General features: G+C 48.7%; 1 protein-coding gene across 1 annotated transcript; it reads right to left on the bottom strand.

Moving 5' to 3' along the window:
• Nucleotides 1–1,308: 1,308 nt before the first annotated feature.
• DISP2 (dispatched RND transporter family member 2) lies at nt 1,309–19,606 on the bottom strand. Its single transcript, XM_075753100.1, has 8 exons — nt 19,475–19,606; nt 12,882–13,328; nt 10,448–10,477; nt 8,425–8,548; nt 7,377–7,492; nt 6,790–6,908; nt 5,746–5,843; nt 1,309–5,131 (listed from the first exon to the last, which is right to left on the bottom strand). The coding sequence occupies exons 1-8, from the start codon at nt 19,552–19,554 to the stop codon at nt 1,712–1,714; spliced, it is 4,434 nt and encodes a 1,477-aa protein (XP_075609215.1). The 5' UTR covers nt 19,555–19,606; the 3' UTR covers nt 1,309–1,711.
• Between the last annotated feature and the right edge of the window lie 4,563 nt (nt 19,607–24,169).

The following is a 24,169-nucleotide window of genomic DNA, read 5'->3' as shown; positions in this document are numbered from 1 at the left end:
GTTCGCGCGCCGTTTCTCTCCTTCCGCCCTTCCCTCAGAGAAGGTCCCCGGGCACGGCGGGTCTCCGGGCGGCTCTGACACCGCGTCCCCTCGCTCAGGGCAGCTGCCCGGCGGCGGGGAGGGTCTTCCCTGCCTCCTGCTGCCTCGCCCTGTGGCTTGGGCACTGCAGGCCCGGAGGTGGCCTTCGGGGGGGGACTCCCTGCTGTGCCCTCGGGGCGCCGGTGCTGCCACTTGCCTTTGAGGCGGCTGGAATAGCCCTTCCACACTGTAAGGGGAAAGGAGGCATCCGTATAAAATGTTTCCCGGCTTTTTTAGCACTGTTCACTAACAGAGTTTTCATAACGGGTGAGAAGTCCCTCTGAAATAACAGCAGCAGCTTCGGGGACCAAGAGGATTTCAGGCAGTGTTGGCTCACAGCCCTTGGCGTTTCGTTACTTGAATGCCCAGTATGAGACCTGCACCATGGCAATGCAAAACTGAAATAAAGCATTATGTGGTTCAAGCATTGTTAATTACCCTTAAAAGAGCGTGTTCCTAATCAACATCAGGTGGTTGTGGCCTGTCTCCCACGGAGCAGGGAAAACTATTTGTGGGTATCAGAAGGAGAAAATCTTTTTAAGATGTATGCTTTCCTTTTGCTGATTGTATTGGAAAATATATTAGGCACTGAAAAGATGAAGAAAATGAACCATGGTGTTCTTTCTCGGTGAAAATGAAGCATCACTCAGGTTTAGGAAAGTTTGTCATAAGCATTTATTTTACGTCAACTTGTATAGAGAATGTTTTTTCTTTTTCAACAGATAAAGGCAAGGAAGTGTTAGTTTTCCTGTTTGTTTCTGGTAGAGAAAAAAACCTACATAAAATTCAAGATTCACCAGATACGCAGATTTAAAAAAGTGACATGTTTGTGGGGAATGCCTTGAGCGGAAACAAGCTCTGAAGACGACACACAAAGCACCCGAGTGACTGCGGGGACAGGGGCACTTCTCCCAGAGGGGAAATCTCACACTGAAAATCTTTAGCAGTACTGGAATTTCTTCTGATAAACTGAAATTGTTACAGAAAATAGGTTTGGGCCAGATTCCGCAGCCTCCTCCATAACCAGTAAGAGACTGTATCAACTCAAAAGTCTCAATGAGTTGGGTTTTTTTACTATCTATCTGAACTATTTTGACGACATCCGTGAACCTGCACTTCACATAGAGCAGTTTCTAATTCAGCAGAAAATGAAAGACTTTCTTTTTTTATTAACAATACACACTTCACTTGATACCTAGATTTTCAATAGTTGTGGGTTTGGGGGTTGGATTTTTTTTTTTTTTTTTTTTACGTGAGCTCTGTGTTGTTAAATATCTGGGGAGATTCACCTCATTATTTCTCTCCTACATGACCTTGACAAGAAAACAAAATCTAATCACCGTGTAGGAAATGACAGAACAGGTTTACTGAAGTAAGTTTTGCAGTACAGCTGTGAATATGGCACCAGACACCGGAAGGTCGAAGGGCTTGTACTCCATCAGGATTGATCTCACATCCTCTCACTAGGATCAGATTTGCTGGTTCTGTGAAAACACGGGTATTCACACAGCTGAAATACTAAGAAATAGTCTCAGCTCTAGGAGAGGTGGGAGGAAAAAACTGATATTTACAGTTCCAAGGAGATTTCGACTTCCCCTTTCCCTAGCAGTACAGTTTTGTTTTCTGCAAGATTTCAGCTGTTGTAACCAGAACTTTGTGCACTAGATCGTTTGATCCAAACATCAGGCATGTCTGGTTGGCTGTTCGGTAACACCACTGGACCTTCGCTCCCTAATCCAAATCGATTTTTCCATGAAGAGCTGTTCTGCTGCGATGCTGCTGGAGAGATATCAAAGACAGTCTCCCTCAGGTCCAGCCGCAGGGTATCTCTCTTCCCATTCAAGTAACCTCTTTCTGTTTGACTGTACGAATCAGACAGCTCTAAGACATCAGGACAAGAACTGGCTGATTCAGCAAGCTTTAGGCCTTGCTCAAAATCACTAATCGACGTCTCACTGGAGATGTTGAGCATGTCGAAAGAGCTGCCAAGAGAACAAAGGCATCTGTGAATTTTGTAGATGTCAGCAGCAGGGAGGTGGCTGTTGTCTGAGGTATAATCCGACTGCTGCTGGGCAGTGTCGCTGGAGCACTGTGATTTATTGAGCTGCCCTTCCTCTGTCATGCCAGCCGGCTGGATATGGTCCAGCCCAGACCCATCCCAAACTTTCAGACCGTACTTTCGACATCGACAATCTCGGCAGAGTCTCTCCCTGTGAATTTCTGCTTCTGAGCTGCTGTGCTTGTACGGAGAGGAAGTTTGCAGGGCAGGACACTGGCACAGGCCAACCTGCTGGTCTCCAAGGGTCTCCTGCAGAGTCTGTCTCTCTCTTTCAAAGGAGGGGTGCATTCCTAGTCTGGGGCATCTGTTTTCTTCAACTTGTGTGTCTTCAGAGAGAACTGATGGCCTGTTGGACAGCTTGCTTGTGGAAGTGCTGTTGTCAAAGCTGTCGCTGAGTTTTCTGGACAAGGGCTGGAGCTCGTATTGCTCGTTTGCCGTGTTGGACTCCTGGACCTTCCGCAACCGGTTTTGCTTCTCGTTCCCCCCACAGGCAAAGCTTCCGTTCAGCCCAGAGTCATCAGAATAGTCTTTCATGGTGTGGGCACAAGGCCAAAGGATCTGCCCACAGTTCTTCTCTGGGCCAAAGAAGCAGCACAGTGACTGGAAGAAGAAGCTGGCAAACCCACAGCTGATACACTTGATCATCATGATGAATATCCCCAACTTCCTGTATGCCAGGACCGTTGCGGGCAACATAATGACCCCTGCAGAGAAAAGAGCCGAAGCTGCCATGGCTGTGGCACAGCTCATCTGCTTCAGGGAGAAGGCCACTCGGCTCAGGCGGTCAGAATGGGGGCACAAATGATAGGAGATGCAGTAGTTGACGGTAAAGTCAACAGAGAGACCCACTGCAGCTGAAATGAAGAGAGACTCCACTGCGTTGAGCTGCCACTCCAAGAGGACCAAAAGACCAATGGTTACCAGGACAGTGCCCGCGATGGCAGTAACAGAGAAAATGCTAAGGAGAACATTCCAGGTCGTGAGCAGCAGCACCACGAAGGATATGGCTATGGAGAGCCCCATGACCACCATTGTTTCTGTGCTGAGACTATGCTGGAGGTTGTATAGCTCTAGTTTACTGGTAAACCAGCCATTCTGAAGCCCCACAGGGGCAGTTTTCATTTCCTCTGTTACCCAGAGGTTGATTTCCTCATAGAATTGTTTGGCTTTGCTGTAGTTGAAGCTATAGTGATAAATAGTTTGAAACTGCAGCACTAAGGCAGCAAGATTTCCCTCCCCGTCAAACCTGAGGCCCAGATCGTACGTTTCTGCCCCTTCCCTGCCCTGTTCCAGGAGCATCATTTTGATGCAGTGTAGGAAGACTTCGCTTCCATAAGGGAAAGAGAACTGGTTACAGCAAAGATTGAAGCTGTGGTCTCGCTGGGAGCACTGGCGACTGTCCATCCACCTGAGGAACTCCTCCATGAAGCATACAGTAGATTTCTGCTCTGTGTCGGGGTAATAGAAAGTTTTGTTCTTCACTTTTTGGCAGAATTCAAGGAGCCACTTCTGGGCATCGGGGTTTTGGATTGTGAAGGTGATGTCTGTCACTAGGGTGCCATTACTTTTTGGATTGAAATGGTCCCCGTTATCCATGGGCAGAATGCCCCATACTATTGTGACAGGCATGCGCTGCCCTTCTCCATGCTCCAGCCTCTCAAACATGAACTGGTGGCAGTACTCGGAATCGTACCTCTCAAAGGGGTGGCTCAATCTAAACACCTGGACAGATGATGTCTCGAGAGTCGGGAGTTTGAGTTTGGGGTTGGAACAGGAGATGTACGCACCTCCTATTGCTAAGGCAGCAAACCAGCAGATCCAGATGTACCGAAACTTGATGACCCCACAAGGCAGAAGCTTTTCAAATAGCAGCTTGGAGGTTTCAGACAGCGTGTTCTGGAGACCCCTGAGAATGTAATGGAGGGAGAGAGCGACTCTCTTCTGGCCGGCGTTGTTCCAGTAGTCTTCTGGCTTGTAAATGCAGGTTGTTGCTATGTAGCGCTCATACAGCACAGCCGAAGAAGGAAGCCAAGTCATCATGAATACCAGATTCACCAGCACGGAGGTGCCCATGTAAATAGCGAAGCAACGGATGGCTATTATATTGCTAATGTAGCTGGCGTAGAAGGCAGCACCCGTTGTGAAGCACGATGCCAGCATGAGATACGCAAAGTGGTGCATGGTTTGACTCACCCACTGAGAGAGCCCAGCAGAAGGGTTCTGGCTCTTGCTGAGGTTCCAGAGGTCGAAGAAGACAAAGGTGTGGTTGGCACAAATGCTGCTGAGGATGATCACTGCTGTCAGGTTTACAAAAGGGAAGTAGGTGAATCTGAAGGCCACCTTGTACAAGAAGTAGGAGATCAATAAAGAACTGACAACAGCGAGCAGGACCATCAAGGTAATAAAGACTGAGCGTAAATAAAAAGAAATGCTTAGAAAAATAGCTAATATTGCCAGGACTGGATACTTAGTATCCAGTAAAAGATAGTGCTGGAATAATTTCTGTTTAAGGCCCAGGTCCATTCCAGTGATGGATGTATAGTTATCAAAGAGATTCCAGGATTCAAGATTGTCTAAGTAGATCCCCATCATAGATGCACCTTTCCTTGTAGGCAAAAAGAGCAGGCTGTATTTGAGAGATGGCACTTGGTACTCCATTGTCTGGGGACTCAGGAAGTCTCTGTCGACCAAGAAGTGAAGTAGCTGGTAGATGGCATTGAAGCGGGTACATTTTTCTGGGACTTTGGCACACTGAGAGTGTTTCTGTCTGACAGTCTCAGGACCTATGCATGACGGAGTGAGGATACCTTTGTGGTAGTCTGGAGCACAGGCACGAAGGAGGGCCAGGGTATGGGAGATGTCTGCTTGGGTTATCTCCAAACAAGAAGACCTGTTGTACAGGACAGCAATGTAGTTCCCCAGAGACCAGCTTGGGCAGCATTCGTTGGCTTCAGTACGTTGGCAGAGGTCTCTAAAATGAACATGTGAACGTATCTGAAAAACAGATGAGGGAGTGTCATGTCAGACCCTCTCTGCACGCTTCGTCTTGCAGCCCCATAGTGTCCCTTGGTCCTTGCAGGGGTATTCCCCTCCAGGCGTACAAGCCATGGCTCGCCATCCTCCCAACGACAAGTTGCAAATACTAAAGCTATTGAAACATGCTAGCCTTTTGCAAAAAATTAAACCCTGCCCATTATTTATATAACCTCTGATCTGAAAATTTGGATCCCATGGCAAACACAGCTGATCCAATTAAACTTCCCACTTGCAAAACTTGCTGTCACAGTCTCCAAGATGATAGCTCCATTTTGATAATTAGGTTCTGCTGCCCAAAATTCTCAGTGGCTTCTGATGGACACCTTTGGCTTCTGGACCAAGCGTCCGTTTATTCTTGTTTAATGGCAGCTGCTACTTTGCAGGTGGACTTTAGTGACAGGTGGAATCATCCGTGTATTGCTAAGTAGGTGAAATGCTTTGGGGTCCTCTAGGCTGAAACCTGTTCTGTAGCTTGTGTTATTTTTGTCTGGCTGCCTTTCAGCTAAAGATTAAAGATTACAGCAGTCAGAAAAGAGACAGCATGTATATATGTTCTTCCTGACATTACTAACCTTGTCTTGTTCAATTTGACACATGGATTGAATAGCTTGCAAGTTCCATAAGCTCCCAGCAGTTGTGGACATAAATACCAGCTGGGAATAGCTCTTTTCTGAAATAAAGAAGAAGAAAAAAAAATTAAAAAAGGATTAGGTAATGAAGATGAATCAGCCAGAGTGTTTGGAGTAGACTCTCTGTGTATAGAAAAATAAAATAAAATATATATATCTTGCTGTCTATATGACTGCTATGGAGGACTCCCTGAAGGGAAGCAGGTCACAGAGACAGTAGCTTGTAGTGAGTGGTAGCATCTGCCTTGTGTGACCTGACCTCTGCTCCTGGCCCATCTGTCAGCAGCAGGAGAGCAGCGTTGGGGCATTTTCAAAATACACTCTCCGTGCTGTCAGCATGCTTTTAGTGAGTGTTGGCATCTGGTTCTGCACCCCTGTTACAAGTGAGGGGCTCAAGTTCAGCCAGAAACTCCCAAGGACCCATGGGTTTAGTGTTTGGCTGGTTTCAGAGGTGGCATAGAGGCAGGGAAGGGAGTAAAAATATCTGCACACTGTTCCTCTTTTTTGTACTTGCTCATGTCCGTTTTGGGACAAATTTTGGGTGTCTTGGAGTTTTCCTCTTTTTTCTCTCCAGTTTTTACTGCCACTTAGATTTTTCAAGAAGAAAATAAGGAACAGAGAGGGAGTGGGGCATATGCCATTTTTTCAGTGTTCACTTTTGATATGGGGAAATGGTGAAAACATGAGTCCTTTTACTGGTGCTTTTAAGGCATATTTCTAAAGGGGAGAAAGAAGTATGGCAAAAATTTAAGGAGAAACAACTCTTCTCCAGAATTTCAGAATAAGCCTTTTCGACCACTTACTTACAAAGTGCTGGAAGATCACTGTCCAAAAGGTGGCTTATGTTTCACAGGGTGGTATTGTATGCATCGCTTTCTTAGAGCTCTTTCAGATAATTTTCCCTGTGTCCTAAACCACCTTGGCAAGTCTGTATTCTGTTGGGTTCTGCATATGTAATACTTATTACCCCATCAAGATTTCACTCACCTGGGGGACCACAAAAGAAACCATCCGCTCCGTAGATTTGTTCCACCATTCTCCGTGTCCTTGCTTCTTGTTCACCCTGAGCAGCCTTCTGTTCTCTGCTAGTGCCAATGCCATCATAGCTAGCAAGAGATCAGATTATTTGTGTAACTAGAGATGATCTGGCTATGAGTTGCGTTCACTGACAAGGCTCTGGTGCCACACAGAACACAGCTGCAGCAGTAAGAGTCATCAGTCTTGAAAGAGCATTGCGTGGGTGGGAGCTTTTCGGTATTGGGTTGGCTGTGCCCCATTATAGGGATCTTCGTGAGACTGAGAACTGCATCCCCTTGTGCAGACATGCCGAGTCCCCTCTGCAGTTTCTTAAAGGTAAACAGTGAAGTAAATGCATGAAGGGTTTAGAGCCTAATTCCTAGTTTCCAGAATAGGGAGGCCAAGGCCATTGCAGGCAAACAGACTAAACTCTCCAGTGCCTTGGTCGCTCTTAAGCATAGCATATATGTTGTAATTCACATAGATACCTTGAAACATTGAATCTATAACTTTACAGACAACATCTTCCTCAACCCCCCCAAACCAAACTCAAATACCTTTTCTTCTCAGCATAAGGAGAAAGAGAAAACGTCTTCTTGTAGCCTGTATGGCTCTCCACATTCCTCCACACAACGAGCTTTCTGCCAATGTCAGTGTCTCGCGGCTCGAAACCCTGCAGCCAAGCAAAAGGGTTTTGTCGTCAGCTTGCATTTAAGTTTAGCTTAGCTTTCCTTAATCCTCCTCCTAGGCATAGAAACTATATGAGATTATCACTGCATCTTGGAGAGATACACAAATTGAATTTTCTGTGGAAATACTGCATCCCAGACCTGACAGAAAAAAAATATTTCTCCTTTCTTTCCTTTTTGGGCAAGGATGGCTACAATTCTCTCTCCCTGACCTCATAAGACTCTTCTCTTCAAGTCAAATAGTCACTTACACAAATGGGAGTAATTTTCCTCTTCCTGGACAAACTCTCATGTATTCTTATTTTCTCAGGATTCTTCCATTAACAAGAGACAGGGATGACTTTAGAAAGCATGGGATCCTGCATGGAAAACAGGCTCCTGTGCAGCAGCGCTCAGAACAGGGCAATCTCTCCATTTCAAGACCCTTGCTCATGCACAGACTGTAGAATCCAGAGCCAGCTCCTCCATCTAGTCTCCACCCAGCTTAGTGCTTTTGGGCAACCCCAGCCTTCCAGCAGTGGAACGGGAGCCAAAGGAGTGATCTGGGTTTGTGCTGGCAGTGTCTGGACACCAGGCTGAGGGCACTAGTGCGAGCTGGCGTAGGCTGTGCTCTTTCCATGGTGTCAAAGGAACAGCAAATACTGTGCATTACTCTGACACTTCATGTTCACCCAGAAGGAACCTTGCTTTGGTTGCACGCTGTGAAGATGTGGGTTAAGGACAGCAGATCACTGATAAACATGGTAATTTTTTCTACTGGCTTTAATGTCCTTGATTTACTGTCCTGCCTCGCTGCCTCTATCTGCAGAGAAGGAAGGCAGCACAGGCTCATTTTATATGGCAGAAAGAATATATCAGTGGTTGGCCTGTGGATTTTCCTTATGTTCATGTTGACGTATCGTCTGTAGGGACTTACCATTAAGGGTTCTGAAAAGTCAGGCAAATTTCCAACAAGCAGGCCAGCTAAAGTGCAAACCACAGCCGTCACTGAACACAGCACCAGGACGGCTATGGGCCACTCTGCGATCATTTGAGAGTAACTGGAATCAACAGGAGAAGAAAAAATGCAGCTGTTAAGGCGCTTCTGCTATTAGCATGAAACCTGCTGTTGAACCAATGTACTGTTAGTGAAAGGAAGTAAAAGAATTAAGGCTTTCTGGTTTGAGCATTTATTTATTGAAAACCTTGGAGGCTCTAGTACAGCTCTTAATGAACATATTATACCTCCAACTGGATGTTTGCAGGCAATTCTAATTAACTCGGGTAATTACATTTTGCCTCACTAAATTTTCCTGCTTTTTCAATCAGAAATAATAAAAGCCAGACTCTTGCATCCTAGGGCAAAATGAAGCTTTAAATATTTAACTTAAAAAAAATGCATTTAAAAAGAGCTGCTTCCCTTTTTTTCCCCCACATTGTGCAGTCTAAGCTGCCTAACAGTCTGGCCTGCAGATTTTCACCCTGTGGACCCTGAGAAGTCTTTGGGCTATTCTGAAGGGTCCCCTAAAGACAACTAACAAGTCCATTGTCATTGATCTAAATTCACTCACTATATAGGGGCCTGCCTTACTGTTGGGAAATGAATGGACATGTGCACAGCAAAAAAAGAGGAAAACCTGATAGCCGAAGTTAGGATTGCCGGCAGCATTCTCGGAGCAGACAAATGGCTTCTGCACTCGCAGGATGAGTGAATCTCACCCTGATCTCAGCCTCAAAACCAAACGCTGAACCTCAACAAGAGCATCTACAAATGCAGCAGACCAGTTTTCCTTCAGGGTTTGGACAACACCTGCAAGCCCCCAGGCCAGGGCTACGCCTGGAATACGTATCAACGTGGTACGGTGGCACACACATGTTTAATGACATTTCTATACAAACAAAACCCTTCCAGAGAAGCAGCTTACTCTGGCCAAAAGTATTTTTGCCAGTTACTTTTGTTCTTAAAAGCTGGTCTAAATCCAAGTTCTATTTTTCTTTTGGACAACCTGTGTCTCACACAGGATGATCTGTTAAAGTTCCTATCCCACAATTTTTTACCAGTGCAGGTTTTACTGCGTCAAGATTTTTGTCTTCCTCAAAAATATCTGTTGAGATATAAGATATCGGAATGGGTTCCTGCTCCAGTTTGGCAGGTTCTAGGTAGTTCTTCTGGATTCTGGTGTGTTTCTGAAATATAAGAAATTCCTTGTTCAATCATCACCAGCCCTTCAAACAGGTTTTCACATGCCTTTTGGTCAAGCCTGGTATTTTTTTCAATTTAAGGCTGCCTGTCACCTGTTTTCATAGGTGAAGTCTTTGCTATGAAAATAAACAAAAATTGCCCTTTATGCTTTAGAGTACCAAATTTCTGGAGGCTATTTTGGGTGATTCCATGTTCAATTACCAGAAAGAAAAAAAAAAATAAAATCAGATGCAGTATCTGATGATGGGAGGTATTTACTCAAACCTTCCAGAAAAGATAGTTTACAAAAAGCAGCTTTTAAACAGAAGTTGAAAGCAATCAAATTATTTTAATTTTGAGAAATGTATTAAAAATCCTCTGTCTTTTGAAAACGTGAACTTATTTCATGGATGGGCTATCCTCCTGATTGCTCATCAGGTGGGCCAAGCTGGTTTAATCCTATACATAGATTTATATATACATGCATACATGCATGTAGGATTATTATATATTGTACAGATTAGAGCCAGGCACCTGCCCCCAGAACAGCTATCAAGACAGTGTTGCTATTCATGAATGCAGGTTAAATGGATCTTGCAAGCGAACTGAGATTTTTCCAAGCGGGCAGGAAGCCCTGAGCAGGGAGCGCTGCCCTTGCCTCTGAAGCTGGGCCTGCTGGGGATGGCACCAGCAATAACACTCTACATTTCCTAATAGCAGGGTAGGAGAGCAATGATAATGGGGTAGAAGGACAGGAAGCTTTTGATAATAAACATACCTTTTTGGCATCCTGAAAGCTTTGTCATGTCTGCAGACAGGAAAAAAAAAGATACATTCATTTATTATTTTCCTGTGAAGCCCGGTGCTGGGCTGTTAGTGAGCGAGGTAACCCTTTCAGGGCTGTAAAGCCCCAAGCTGAGCCGTTGCTGCAAGAGACTGCCACTACATGGATTACCCTAATGAATTACAGAGCCTTTTCCTCTCCTGTTGGCATTTTAACCAAACAGGATGGGAAGACACGGAGTCACTCCTCCTTTTTGCCCCTCTAAGAAAACCCTGCAGAAAATAGTGGACATTATCCATGTAGAAATTGCACTGCAACTCTATCCATGAAAATCTATCTGTTTTAAGCACTTTCCTACTGAATTCTTAAATTGTTTCTTGACAAGAGCATACCTCTATTCAAATTCATCAGTTGGGCTAGCAACATCTATAGATAGTTTTTACTTCCTGTTCCGCACAGCAAGGATTTTCCAAAAAGATGGCTCTCATTTGTTTCCTGGGCCCTTCCAGAGACAGCGTTTGTACAGTCTAGAGGAGCAGAAACCTGGTGGAGCTGCTCAAAACATTTTGCCAGGGTTTCCTTCACAGAGGAACATTTGTCATTCCTACTTGTAGGGCTCTGAGGAGTGAAATAAAGCCACCTTCCCCAGGGATCCAAGGTTACATGTGTTAATGAATCCCTGAGGGCAAGCTTTCCACTGACATCTTAACAGAAAAGCTGCACCTCAGTGGGCCACCATGTCTGAAGGACCTTTCGTTCTGCTCTCCGTTTCCACTGAAACATCCCCTCGACATCTGTGCCAGCCCAGCACAGCCTTGGGTTGCAATGCAGCTTCCAGCAAACTGCTCCAAGCTGTGGCTTCCTCCTCTCTCTGTTCCCGTGCCAAGCTCAGCTCAGCGAGTGCTCCCTCCTCCCTTCACCCTCCTCCTACGCTCTTGGCTTAAACTGGGAGAAGGTCCTGCTGCTCTCCGATATCTGCATGGGACAGATGGCCCTGCTCCAGTGCGGGTAGCCAACCGTGACCCTGTGGCAGCTCATCCTTCCTTGCAGGTTGTTAGGAATGGAGGAAACAGAAAAGCAACAGAGTTCCCCAAGGAAGAGTCTCTCTCAGTGGCACATGTAATAAATGATACTGTGTTTTCTTCATCTCATTAATGCTCTGTAGATTTGGGAGAGAGGGGAGCAAAGAAAAATCCTCACCAGATTATTAATGAGAGGTCTCATTCTGGCAGCATGCTGCCCATCCTGTGCTAATTCCCTCACAATAGCTTCTCAAGCAGATTTGCTTGGATTAAAAGCCCCATTCTAGCATTATTATGTTATCACTTTTCTGTCTGCTAGTGCTGCACATTCTGCCAGGGATTTGCAATCCAGCTGCGTTTTCTACTTAAACAACCTGTTACGGAGAATGCAGTTGACGATTTTGTTGATAGCGTATGAGCTAAAAAGGATCTGGGCTCCACTCCTCTGACTGCAATTGCTCTACTCTGCAAACACAAGCAAATTAAATCCTCTGTTAATGGCTAGAAAATGAGACCATAAAGGGCTTTTGTGCCTAACCCTGCACTGCTGTGCACAAGCAAGGAAGGAATCCAGAGCCATCTTTTATCGGGCTTTGGTGGCTACTGCTGTGGTGGCACAGGGATCAAGGTCTTTAGTGCCAACAGCAGACCCCAGAAGGCGCAGGCAGAGAGGCAGGATGATGCTGGCAGGCAGGAGCAGAGGTTGTAGCTCAGGCTGTGGGGGAAGCCCGTCCTGTATGCACCCTTACAGTGCTGCCCAAGAAACATCCACCACCCAACCAAGTCACTGTGGTGCTCTGCATACAAATGGAGTGACTTGCCCAATTCTGTCATGGACAGTACAGACTTTACACCCTCGTTGCTGCCCAACCTGGAAAACCAAATAATCTTCCTCCTTTTTGTATTTCTCACTGCTCAGCTGTAGCCAGTTCTTACTCTCTGCTGCCTCTGCTTTCCAGCAAAGGCAGCAGCTTTGGTGGGGGCAGAAAAAGAAATTAACTCTGCTCTTATCACTGAGAAACTCTGCCAAGACAAACGATTAGCCAGCTGGATGTCTTGCATGCAAAAGGAGAATATACAAAGATCAGAGAAGATGGGCATAATCAGAGCTGCGTGATCTAGGAGCAACTGAGCGACCTCGGCTTTATGCAGCGAGTCACCTTGAGAAGCAAACCCTGCCTCTCCCTGGTGTGGGAATGGCAGCTCTCTGTACGCTTTCCACAGTGGTGGAGAGAGCAGACTGGATCTCTCCATGCATTTTGGGGCAGCTGTTGTCCCAAACTGAAGAGCAAAACCCTGTTTCGTGCATCCGCACTCGTCCCCTTCTTGTCCCCTCCTGCTTCCCACCACAAGGGTCAGGGGATGCTTTTCGAAAGCCCCTGAGCCACCCTCCGTGTGCCTCTTACCTCACTGTTACAACGTGATGCTGCACCGGCCGTCGCTGCCCGGGGGACCACTGTTTCCAGGGGGTTTCTGAGGCCTCGTGGTGGGAAGCTGGTGCCGGGTCACCGCTGGAAAGGTGGGAACACAACATGGGCCCCTCGCCGTGCCCAGGGAGCGGGGGCAGGCCGTAGCTGCCTCGGGGCTCCTGCTGGTTGCAGGGGTAATACAGGTGATGCTGCTGCGAGTCCTGGGAGCTCGATGGCACCTGGCCGTTGAACTGGGTGGAGACTGGCCCAAGCGTGTGGCTGGAGGAGGGCAGGTGGTCACCCCCCAGCCTGGGAGATGCAGGAATGGGGCAGTGATGGACCGGGCAGATTCTTTCCCAGGAAGTGCCACTGTAGCTGGGCTCGGTGGTCCCAGTCTCTGGCATGGCGAGACAGGTCTGGCAAGGTCCTGCATTTTGTTTTTCTCTGTGAGAGAAAATAATGGTATGGTAAACCCCTCCTCTGTTAAAACAGCAGAGCAGTAGAAAGGCTGCGCAGGGGAATTGCATCCTGCAAACTGGAGGCACTCACAGGCCTCCCACATAACACAGGATGTAAAACCTCATCCGGTATTTGCTGTACCAAGAGCAAATACAGGGCTGAGCGGGATTACGCTTTTTATAACGACATCCACGACTGACTCAAGGATTCCAGTTGATGGACAATCCATCACCTCTTTGTCTGCTCCAAAGTTTTGAAAAATTGGGTAATATCCCCTCAAACAATTCTCTAAGATAATTCTCTGTGGAGGGGGCAGAACACACTGGGTGGTGATAATGGCAGAGTCCTCCCTCAGGACCACAGAGTGATTGCATGTGAAGAAGACACTCAATTATCTGTGCTTCTTGGGAAGATGAATTTGTTTGATTGCTCTGCAGAAGGACTGGCTCTGCTCCACGTTGGGAGAGTAGGAGAGTGAATCATCCCTGGCACTAAACCTGAGCAGTGAACCTGGTGGCAGTGACGGTGTAACAGGGGCTTCAGCCTCCAGCGTGGCACATGCCCTAATGGCTCCTGTGTCCTGCAGAGTCTCCACTGGGCTCTTCAGGAACATTTCAGATGTACATCTCCCAGGGATGTCAGCAACAGATACTATTGGTCTGGGTATGTAGGAAGGGGATGGACTAGGATCTCTCAAGATCTTTTGAAGCTTGACTTTGCTCAATTTACTGAGACAAAACATTTGCGGACTTCAGTTCCCAAGTAATGAGGTCTCTGCAGAATATGCTTTCTTCTCTCCAAGGAATAAAAAAAGTATTTCCTTCCTATAGTTCTTGATTTATGGAGCCTGAGAGATTTTGCTAGCTTGGAGAAAGTTTGAATAATACTGTGAGGGACTGGTTAGTCTGACACCAAAAACCCTTTCACGCACAATACACTGAGGTCATGCCGACCCCCAAAATGCCTTAGGAATCACTGTCTCAAGAGATGCAGCTGGGCAAGGTGTCGGGGAGTTCCAGCAGCACCCTGCAACCTGGAGCTCAAGAAGAAAGCACGATATGGAAACATCGGTACTCTCTGGTCCTTGTTCAGAGCACGTGCCATGGTGTCTACAGCTGACTTAACGTGTCTCGCCCTAGTGTCTGGCATCGAGAATTAATTATGATGAATGATTCAGGCCAGCTAGAATCACAAAGTGTCTCAATCATCAAAGAATTATGACTGCTGGAGCAAGGCTGCAGTGAGATGAACTTTAGCCTAAGGCACCTGATGTGATGTGGGAAAAAATGAAGGCAAAATGTTTGAGAAGGGAATATTTTTGAAAAATTTCAGAGTCCCTCTCATTTCTTTTTCAGACAGCCACAGAAAAAGACAGAATTTTAGCAATTACAAGTCTCTGGAATTGCACCCAAAGTTAAAAGGCACGATTATATCAATGACAAAAGGGATTTGAAGAATACTGTTAGCTCAGTTTTGCTTGAAAAATTAGTATTTTTCCCAGAAAGAAGGGCATACTGGCCTTGGAAGATGGTGCTACGTACTTTCCAACATCAATTGAGTTTATCAACACTGAGAAACTATATTTCATGATTGTACAAATCTCATGGTGAATATGTAACACTGGACAGAACAAAAAGGCTTTCACAAAGTATACTTTGAAGATGGTCAGGGAGATGCAGGAAGCACGCAATGAAAAATTCCTCCTCCAAAAACCCCTCAGCTACAAAACCTCCTGGTGGGGAAAGCAGCTGACAAACTCCTGGATAGCACAGATTGCCTCCAGTTTTCATGCACATACATCAATATATTTGATTCTAATATTTCACATGAAAGCCCATTCTTCTTGTTTACCATTTTTGCTGCAAAATACTGTCAAGTTCTGTTCTTCCCCTGCATGTTGCCTTTTAACTCAATCCCCTGCCTGCTCAGTGACTTCCTATTTTAGAATAACTTTGGCTAGTTCAAATCATTCACTCGTGACTCTTCTTCATTATCTCCTTTTCAGACTAAACAATTACAGTTCTGTCAGTCACCCTCCGGATATGAGTTGCCTTATGCTCCTCTCTCTCCAGCTCCATGACAATGTGACCTTGGTTATCCAAAATCTCCAGGGAAACCTGGAGCTCGCAGATAATGATCGGTTTGGATAATAACTGCTGGCAGTTCTGCAGATTTCAAGTCTTCACTTGCTACACTCCCAATTAGCCATAGTGCTGGCGGGCTCAACGTTTGATATGCTGAGGTCTGCACCAGAGACACAGGCTGGTCCTTGTTTGCCTGCAACCATGTCACTATTACTTTTCTGGGCCCGCAGGACCCTGAGCTATGCTAGAAAAATGGTTGTGGAGGGGATTCTGATACCTGTTTACTGTCAGGCAGGAGAGGAGGTGGGCAGAGCACCGCTGCTTGCTACGCTGACGCTAACGAGGACTAACATCAGGGGAAGAGAAACATTTTTTTTAATGTTCATTCCCAGACTGAGCTGTGTCAGATATTTGACATCTTTGGGATTGAGTGGGCAGAAATGGTGTCTCAGCCATGAAAAGCCTACCGAGGCAGCCAGACAGCCTCCATTTTCTTCTTCAAGCTCAGCCGGATGCAACCAAAGAGATGCTGGGAAAAGAGAGGATGAGGAGGTGCTGGGCAAGGGACAGACTGGAGGTAACTGCTCCTGTTACCCACGGCAATGAGTTGCATTTCTCATGCTATTTGCTTCCCCTTCTCTTCCCTTGAGATGTCTAGACAGTATAATAATCCAATTTGTGAAAACTGCCCAAGTCACTTTGAGTGCAGCAGTGCTTTTCTGAGACAAGTACCAGGGCATAGGCAGCCTACTTCATGCGGGAAAACCAGCAGAAGGACAGAAGCTTCTTCCCACAAGAAAAGAGGCAAGATAAGGTCAAGATTCCAAAGGAGACAGCTTTCTGCCGTTCCACCTCTGCTGGGATGCGGAGCAGTGGGAGGCACTGCAGAGGCTGTGGCAGGAGCCAAGGGCTGAATGCTATGAGTGGGCAATCTCGCCCCGCAGAGACCAGCACCGCTGCTCAGACACTGCCCCGCAGAAGGCGGCAGCAGGACGTGGGTTAGCTGCCCACCTCCCCACCAGCCTGAGCACCAAAGCCCCAGCGAGAGGGTTTGCTGGGAGCATGCCGTGCTGGCTGCCTGCCCCTAACTTCTTCCCTCTCCGGACGGCTTCGCTCTGCCACGGAGCTGAGCTCGGGTGGAGGAAGGTTTGCGGGGCTGGGAAATGACAGCGCGTGGTCCCTTTCCCTTTCCTCGGGCACTCCATTTCTTTGGCACTCTCTGGTCCTGCTTCCCTCAGAGCCACGCAGCAGGAGAGCGTGTGCGTCCCTGAGAGAGGAGAAATGGGCCAAAACCACGCAGTGTTTGGAAGGAATGGCTTCTTTATTTGTCTGCCTAATTCCACCCTCGTCCCCAATACCATTTCTATAAGTACTTCTTTTTTTTTTAATAGAAAGATTATCTCACCCTTTGCATACTAAAGAGAGGATCAGGAAAGCAGCACTTTGCATATGAAAGATGGGAAACACCTACCAAGTGAATGGGGCTGTCTGATGCCTGAGTCAAACTACAACTTCTCCTGTTGACAGAAGAATCTCAAGGGGGAATAAAAACTAGTGAGAGAAAGGGCAAGAGTCTGTATCTCGACTACAACCAGAGCCCTTTTTCCCCGGAACCTTTGCTCAATTAGACATTAAGCACTGCAAAATTTCATTCATGAAAAAAAGAAGCTAGGGTTTTTTTTTTTTTCCTTTTTTTTCTTACTTTAGCGAGGTTTTGCTTACATATCAGCTGTACGAGTTTTCCCAAATGAAAAAAATATAAATTCTTTCTGAATTAAAACCACGTGCTAAAGGTCAGCTTCCATCTAGATTAATGGCTTTTTCTTTGAGAGCTGTAAATGACTTTTTAAGAATGGGTTTTTATAATGGAATTTAAATAGAGGTTTTCTCTTTGAACATACCACCAGCAAAACAGCAGTGGAGCTCTCAAGAAAAAAGAGCTGCTTTGCTTGTGTTTTCTAAGGAGATAAGAGTGCTTTTTCCAGGGATTAGGGAAGGGTTCATTGCGTTTCGCTCTCACCTCATTATCTAGCTCCCCTGTCTAGCTGACAGGGAGCGACCGGCACCTCCTGAGCAATTCATCTCCTCCTTAGGCTGGGTCAAATTCTCGTGCATGGAAAAATTTCTGTGTGGTTGCCATTTGGTTTGCTTTTTTGCTCCAGCAGCAGGATAGTGTGTATCCTTGAGAAGACCTACGGTCTTTTTGTTAATGAGACTCCCGAGTATGTTAAATCATCATGAAAAATTAATGAGACTGCAAAACTCTGCTTCCCACGTAGTCTGCCAAGAAAAGTTTAGTTTTCTAATCCTTTCCATTGACTCATCTGAACAGCCTTACCTTTATCCCAGGCAGCTCCTGCTGCTGGGGGTGCAGGTATGTGTGATGGGATGCAACCAGCTCCCCACCCAGGCTTCAGTGCCAGGATAGCTCTGCGTGCAGTTTGCTCTACCTACACTGGCAGCGTAAAACACGCTGGTAAAATCATGTTTGCTAAGCCTTGTTTTGAAGAAAAAAGAATTGAAATGAAAAGGGAAAGGAAAAGAAAACCACACCTTGCTGTCCCAGTCTGAAAGAGGCCAGAAGGAAGGTAGTGTTTTCAAACATCTCTGCTTTTCTGATGATGAATTGAGCATTGGTGATAAAGAGCATTGGCTAGGAGCAGAGAATGGGGACTACAGAGCTAACCCCTTAGTGGCTATATGAAGAGTGAAAAGAAGCATTTATGTGTGTGCATGCTCAGGAGTGAGACTGCTACCTTCTTGTACTTTATTGCCATAAATTTTAGTTCCTGAGTGAGCAGCATGAGTGAAATTCAAAATACACCTGTTTCACATACCTTAACTCATCTCTAGAACTTAACTCTTACAGGCTGCAGCACTCATTTCAAAAGACTCATTTGCATGAGCAAGGATTACTCAGGCAAGCAAAGCTAACAGGGCTTCACGATAGCCCTAGCTGCACCGAATGCCCAGGATTTAACCAAGTGCTGGATTGTGTAACAGGCACCCAGCGAGCCCCGAGCCCCAAAAACACACCGGCCTCCAGCTGAGATCTTCAGAGCTGCCTGAAGAGAAGTGACTGCCCCGTTGGGTTCCCCCAGGCAGGTGGGGATGTCTCAGCACAAATATCTGTATCAGACGGAAGTGAAACTCTGGCTTTCAAGAGGGAATTCGTGTGCTGTTGACCTCGGGGTGTGCTCTGACCAGACAGAATCCGATGAGCTCAGAAGATCTGTTGCCTCCGGTCTAACAAATGGCAATGTGCTTGCAAATTTGGGGATGGCTCCTTGTCCATGATCATGGCCTTGTTGATGTTTCCAGAAAATGACACTGATTGTGGCTGCCAACCTGGTTTAAGACACCAGGTAAGGGACATATGGCACAGGGGGGAGAGGATGAGGGCTGCGGGATTTTACAGACGAGATCTCTGGAGTGAAAACCGTGCTTGCCCATAGCCTAGTGCAAAGAGGACGCTGTCTGAGACACGCTGAGCTTCACCAACAATAGCTCACCCGTTGCTGCAGAAGGGAGCGCTCACCATGTTGCAGCATAAGAACCCGCCAAGGATGCCAAGCCAGGCACTTGCCCCCCGGCACGGTTGGCTCCGCATGGCGTGCCTGGCCCCATGCAGGGACAACCAGGGCCCCGACGGGGCAGCACACATCTCCCAGCCCCAGAACCGAGGGGCGGGCGGTGCGGCAGGCAGCGAGGGGCTTTGCTGCTCCCTCGGTGGGAGGACGGGACACACCTCGGCGGGGCCGGGGGGCCGTACCCAGCTCCGCACCCCACAGCCCCGGGAAAATCCCGGCGGCACCGGCCGCCTCCGCACCCACAGAGCCGGGGGTGGCGGCAGGGCGGGAGCTCCCACCCGCCGGGGCACCGGCTTCGCAGCGCCGGCTCGGCCCCGCCGCACCGGCCACAGCCCGGCCCCGCCGTCTGCCCCGCCGCACCGGCCACAGCGGCGCCGCCGGCCTCCCCGCCCGCGAGGGGAGGGCAGCGCCCCGTGCCCCCGCCACCGGCCCGGCGTCCCGGGACCCGCGCTCCTACCTGGGCGAGGCGGAGCCGCGGCCGCGGCGCGTCCCCTCGGGCCGCTGCTCCCGGCGCGGCGAGCGCGGCGCGGCCTCCATGGCCGGCGGCGGGGCGCTGTCCGCAGCCCGCGGTGCTGAACGCTCCCGGCGCGGCGGCAGCGGCGGCAGCGCCCCGGCGCGGTTCCGCGCGGCGCTTGCGCGGCCGCGGAGGCGGGCCCGGCGCGGGCGGCCAATGGCCGCGGGGGCGGGGGCGCGGCGGGGGCTGCGAGGGGAACCGGCGAGCACCGGGCACGGGCCGCCCCGCTGCTCCCTCCGCCCCCGGGACCGACCGGGATGGGGTTGAGCCGCAGGGTCCAGGGCAGGAGCTCTGGGGCTCATGGTGGTGCAGGGAGGCAGGGTCTACTCCAGGCCTGGGAATGGACCAAACGGCCTCGCCCGGCCCCAAAATCCTCCTCCCGTCCTCACCCCGAGCGGCACGCGGTTCCTGATGAACTTGTGGGGGTGCAGCGAGGGGGGCTGCAGGTTCAAACTGAGCACAAACCCCTTCGGGTGACAGGCGCCTCATCTCAACGGTTGTGCTTCTGCTGTGGCCCACAGTGGGGAAGCTCCCAGAGGCATTCCCAGACCTGTGCGGCAGGTGTAGGGCAGCGTTTTGAAGACTGTGGGTTCACCTTCTGGATTTTAGCAGCATTACATAAATGAACAGTTTGTTGAAATAAATGGCAGTTTTGAAACAACTGAGTTGAAAGCACGGAGAACACAAGGAGGTCAGACACCTTCCCCTCCTTGCAAGATCCGCTGTCACTGTCTATTGATACCACGAAATTGCACTGAGTTGTGTGGTAGCCATGCATGTCCCCTTATGCCATGGGGAGAGCTTCCCACGGAGCTTGTGGAAGGTGGCTGCTCCTTTCACAACCTCTCCCATGCCAATGACCATGACATTACTTGTGCTGGGAAGAGCCTGGGCCTCTCTCGTGACCATGTGTATGGCCGTGGGAGTGGCAGTGACCTTCTCCCTTCTCGTCATCCTGTGTGTGGCCATGGTGATGCCTATGACCTTATCCTTTCTCATGGCCATGCCTGTGTCCCTCACTGTGGCAGTGACCTTCTTTCTCAGGAAGGTGGCATCCTTTTTGCTTCACATGCTACAGAAAAGCCGAAGCAAAAAGGGAAAGTATTAGACCAGAGAGTATCCTGTAACTCCCACTAATCCTCTAGCTGCTTAGAATAAGCCCTTCCTGCCTTAATGACTTAAATGCGCGAGACAGGTTAAAGAACAAAAAGCTTTTCCTAATGCTAGGGTGGGTGAGTCTCTCCGGTCGTACCCAGCAGGAAGAAGATTCAGAGGACAGGCTGCAGGCAGAGCCTGTGTCCCAAGATGGTGATCCCTGCTGGGCTGGGCCGTAGGGTGCTGCCCCCACCCAGGGGATCCCAGCGCAATGTAGGGTGCTGCCCCCACCCAGGGGACCAGCCCACTTTTCTGAGCCTTAGCCACAGAAATGTTGCTTGCCTGGTAGGATCAGGTAACGCTGTGAGGAGCAGCTACAGAGTAATTTGTATTATGTGGCCCAGCAGGAAAGACTGAAACCTGGTATCTGCTGAAAAGATTGGCTGGCATTAATGTGATGACAAGGACATGGGTGATACTTCCTTTTCTTTTTTTCTGATGCTAAATAATAATACTTGCAACAGTAATGATAATGATAACGCCATGGGAGCTGCGAGGATGGTGGGAATAGGCTGAACTGCAAACATCCCACCGCTTCTGACAGACAGCCGCATCTTACAGCTTGTAGTTTGGCTCAGGCTGATGTGTGAACTCCTTGTCTGTGAAGTGGGGGTGATCACACTTCCTCACTCCCACGGCTTGGCAGGTTTCCTCTGTGGCCTACAATACATTCGACATGGATTAATTTTGTTTTAATTGCCCTTTCCCAGGGACTACAGCAGGGCTCATGCTCCCAGCTTGCTGCGAAGCACTGCATGAGGCAGTCAGTGGGGCTGCCCGCGTCCCTCTCGGGGCTGTTGTCACGTGGCTGGGGCTGGAACGGTGGGTCGGTACGTCACGTTAGCTTGTTCTCACACTTCATCAGTGCGGGAGCTGGCTCTTTGCCATGGCAACCCCCATCCGAGACCCGTCAGCATCAGGCAGGTCCAGCTGGTCCCCCCGTGTCCCTCCAACATGAAGGAAGGTGGAGGAGGGTAAGCAAGAGGGGCAGAGAGATGACCAAAAAAAAGTAGAAGAAAAGAGAAAAACAGCAAAAAAGGGAGGTGTAGGGTCAACAGGCAGTAATGGATATATTTGGAAAAGAGAAAAAAAGCTGGTGAGCAGAGAAAAGGGGAGAAGGGGAAAGGAGAGGGACAATATATGAACAGTGAATGGCACAAAGATGCACTGGGGGTGATGTAAGAGGTGGCTGAGGGGTGAGGCAGGTTTATGAAGCTGCTATTCTGCAAAAATCCCCTGTCATCCGAGACAGCAGTTTTCTGCTGCTGACCCTGAGAAACTTAGGGGATCCATCAACTACTCATTTCATGAAAAGCACCCAAGAGCAGAAAGCCTACTGGCTCAGGCCTTGAGCTCCCCAGACAGGGCTCGAAACCCCTGCTAGTAAAAGGCTTAGCTATTCACACATGAGAAGAGGTCAGAAAGCACGGTTCCCAGGAGAGCCAGGGCAAACATCTCTCTGCCTTATACCCGTTGTCTGCACAGGAGAGGTAGGAGGTAGGAAGGCTGCTGTGAGGACTGCCCCGGGAGGAGAGTTGGGTATTTTTGGCACTAATTGGTATTTGTGGCAATTGAAGACAGATTTTTTACCTCTCCTGCTTGACCTGTGAAAGAGATAAGAGAAAAAAACTTCACATTTGAGCTTTGATACCGTATTTACTTGAAGCATCTCTTCATTTTGTATAGCTTATTGCTTCTCCTAGCCTTCTTGCTCACCATTCACTTGCATTTCTTTCACAAACAAAAAGCAAAACATTGTCTCTGCAGCTCTCCTTTGTCTCGAGATAAGTCTGAGTCAGAAGTGAGCACCACACTTCACTTGCTGTGTGTGCAAAGTCCCCCCAGTTTGGAGGTTCCTCCCTGTCCCACCAAAGTCAATAACAAGGCTCCCTTTATCTTTAGGAGAACAAGCCAAGCTTTAGGAGTACAAGCCAGGCATATCCTCAGAGAAGTCTAAGAAGGCAGAATAAGGCTTTAACTTGATGGGCTGGCAAACATGACCGAGAGCATTTCCCAATGGATTTGCTTTGTGCTACAGTCACAGTTCAGCGTGGCTCATTTCACAGCACCCTATCTTAGCGCAGTTCCTTTCAGCACAATTCGTTTTCCTTCACCATAAATCAACATTTCCCCAAGCAGAATTTAGCTCGGTTCACGATGTCCTGACTCCCCTTAGCAGAGCTCAGCACTTCACACGCCAGTTGCGGCTGGCTCGACAAAGCCCACACAGCAGCCGGGCAGGGCAGCGTGCTGGAGCGTGGCGGTCCCGGGCTCGCTCTGTTCATCAGTCTCTTGGCTGATTGCTAACATTTGGCACCGGCTATTTTGGCTCGGATCACTCCATTTCATCTCCACTGACGCTGCCACAAGACAATCCCGCCTGTGCTCTGCTCTTTCTTCTGAGGGAAGAAACAGGAAGAGCCAGCAGATCAATAGCTGGCTCCGACCCTGGTATCACCAGCAGAGTTTTGGGTTTTTTGGTCATGGGTCGGGCTACACGTCACCATGCTGGCAACAGATGAAGCCTCATAATCCAAGGGGAAATGGTTAGAGACCTGCTACACCACTTGGATACACACAAGTCTATGGGGCCGGATGGGATCCACCCAAAGGTGCCTGATCGCTCTACCCGAAAGGAGGTTATAGCCAGGTGGGGGTCAGTCTCTTCTCCCAAGTAACAAGCAATAGCACAAGAGGGAATGGCCTCAAGTTATGCCAGGGGAGGTTTAGATGGGATATTAGGGAAAATTTCTTCACTGAAAGGGTTGTCAAGCACTGGAACAGGCCGCCCAGGGAAGTGGTGGAGTCACCATCTCTGGGGGTATTTAAGAGATGTGTAGATGTGGTGCTTGGGGACATGGTTTAGTGGTGGGCTTGGCAGTGCTGGGTTGATGATCTTAAAGGTCTTTTCCAACCTAATCAGATGTATGATTCTGTGATTCTAAATCCTCGGGGGTTTGCTTCCCTGATTGAAGCAACAAGCAGCACAAGTGTGCACACACCACATGGTTATCCCCCAGCTGAGGCATCTCCACCAGCCGGTGCAGCCATGTTGTACAGTAATGCTCCAAAACAAGCCCCTGACTTTCTGGCCAGACACCCGCTTTCTGCTGCTTCCCCGCTCTGCTGTGTGTGTCTGGCTTTGCGAGCAGCCAGTGCCAGCACAGAGAAAGAAACAGCAAGTCCTGCAGTCCTTCTGGCAACGGATTCAAACAGACTGCTGCAAGTACGGCTATGTTCGTGCCATGCCATCCACATCCAAGGAGGGCCTGGCACAAAGCAGGAGCTCCTCCTAGACCTGTGTCTGGACCTGCTGCTCGGGCTTGCACCCTCCCATGGTCAGTGCTGGGAGGGAGCGGCTGTGGTGGCCGAACGCCTGGAAGCCGGGAGTCCCTTTCTCCAAAATCTGCTTGGCTCTTGCCCCAGCAGTGCAGCAGTGGAGGAGCTGCTGGTGCCCAGCAGCACACACCATCGTCCAGAAGC

Source organism: Balearica regulorum, chromosome 5 (genome assembly GCF_011004875.1).
Source record: "Balearica regulorum gibbericeps isolate bBalReg1 chromosome 5, bBalReg1.pri, whole genome shotgun sequence".
NCBI classification, from domain to species: Eukaryota; Metazoa; Chordata; class Aves; order Gruiformes; family Gruidae; genus Balearica; species Balearica regulorum.
The sequence above is the reverse complement of the archived record's forward strand: the minus strand, read 5'-3'. Positions and strand labels throughout refer to the sequence as shown.